Source organism: Crocuta crocuta, unplaced genomic scaffold (genome assembly GCF_008692635.1).
Source record: "Crocuta crocuta isolate KB4526 unplaced genomic scaffold, BGI_CrCroc_1.0 scaffold121, whole genome shotgun sequence".
Lineage (NCBI taxonomy): Eukaryota > Metazoa > Chordata > Mammalia > Carnivora > Hyaenidae > Crocuta > Crocuta crocuta.
This window is the reverse complement of record NW_027528608.1, coordinates 3,713,374-3,714,276: the sequence shown is the minus strand read 5'-3', so window position 1 is coordinate 3,714,276 and position 903 is coordinate 3,713,374. Positions and strand designations below refer to the sequence as shown.

At 74.6% G+C, this 903-nt stretch overlaps 1 protein-coding gene across 1 annotated transcript in view; it reads left to right on the top strand.

Annotated features, from left to right (window-relative positions):
- Positions 1 to 294: 294 nt before the first annotated feature.
- Positions 295 to 903, top strand: part of CEBPA (CCAAT enhancer binding protein alpha) — a 2,051-nt gene continuing 1,442 nt past the window's right edge. The window contains exon 1 of the mRNA XM_077754690.1: positions 295 to 903. Coding sequence (XP_077610816.1) covers positions 400 to 903 — 504 coding nt within the window. The 5' untranslated portion in view covers positions 295 to 399.

Below are 903 nucleotides of genomic sequence, written 5' to 3'. Positions count from 1 at the left end.
AGCGTCTCGGCGCTCCTGGGCTCCCCGACCGTTGGCTGGAAGTGGGTGCCTCGGGGAAGCTAGAGGAGGGGGCCCCGTCACCGACCACGTGTGTGCGGGGGCGACAACTCGGCCCAGGGTGGGGCGTCGCGCGCGCGTCGCGGTTCGGCTGGCGGGGCAGGGGGTTAGTGGGCGTTGAGCCGGGGCCTCNGCCCAGAAGGCGCCGCTCCGCCGTCGGACACTAGAGGGCGAAGGCCGCCCTGGTATAAATGCGGGTCCCGAGCGCGCCTGGCCATTAGCGACCGGGAGCTGCGCGGGCGCGAGCGAGTCGGGGCCCCGGGTGGTCGGCAGCAGCGTTGGCGCCCCGCGCAGGCTGGAGGCCGCCGAGGCTCGCCATGCCGGGAGGACTGTAGCTCCCCCATGGAGTCGGCCGACTTCTACGAGGCGGAGCCGCGGACCCCGATGAGCAGCCACCTCCAGAGTCCCCCGCACGCGCCCAGCAGCGCCGCTTTTGGCTTTCCCCGGGGCGCGGGCTCCGCGCAGCCCCCCGCCCCCCCTGCCGCCCCGGAGCCGCTGGGCGGCATCTGCGAACACGAGACGTCCATCGACATCAGCGCCTATATCGACCCGGCCGCCTTCAACGACGAGTTCCTGGCCGACCTGTTCCAGCACAGCCGGCAGCAGGAGAAGGCCAAGGCGGCTGCGGCCCCCGCAGGAGCCGGCGGCGGTGACTTTGACTACACGGGCGCCCCCGGGGGGCCCGGCGGCGCCGCGATGCCGGGAGGGACGCACGGCCCCCCTCCTGGCTACGGCTGCGCGGCGGCCGGCTACCTGGACGGCAGGCTGGAGCCCCTGTACGAACGCGTCGGGGCGCCGGCGTTGCGGCCGCTGGTGATCAAGCAGGAGCCCCGCGAGGAGGACGAG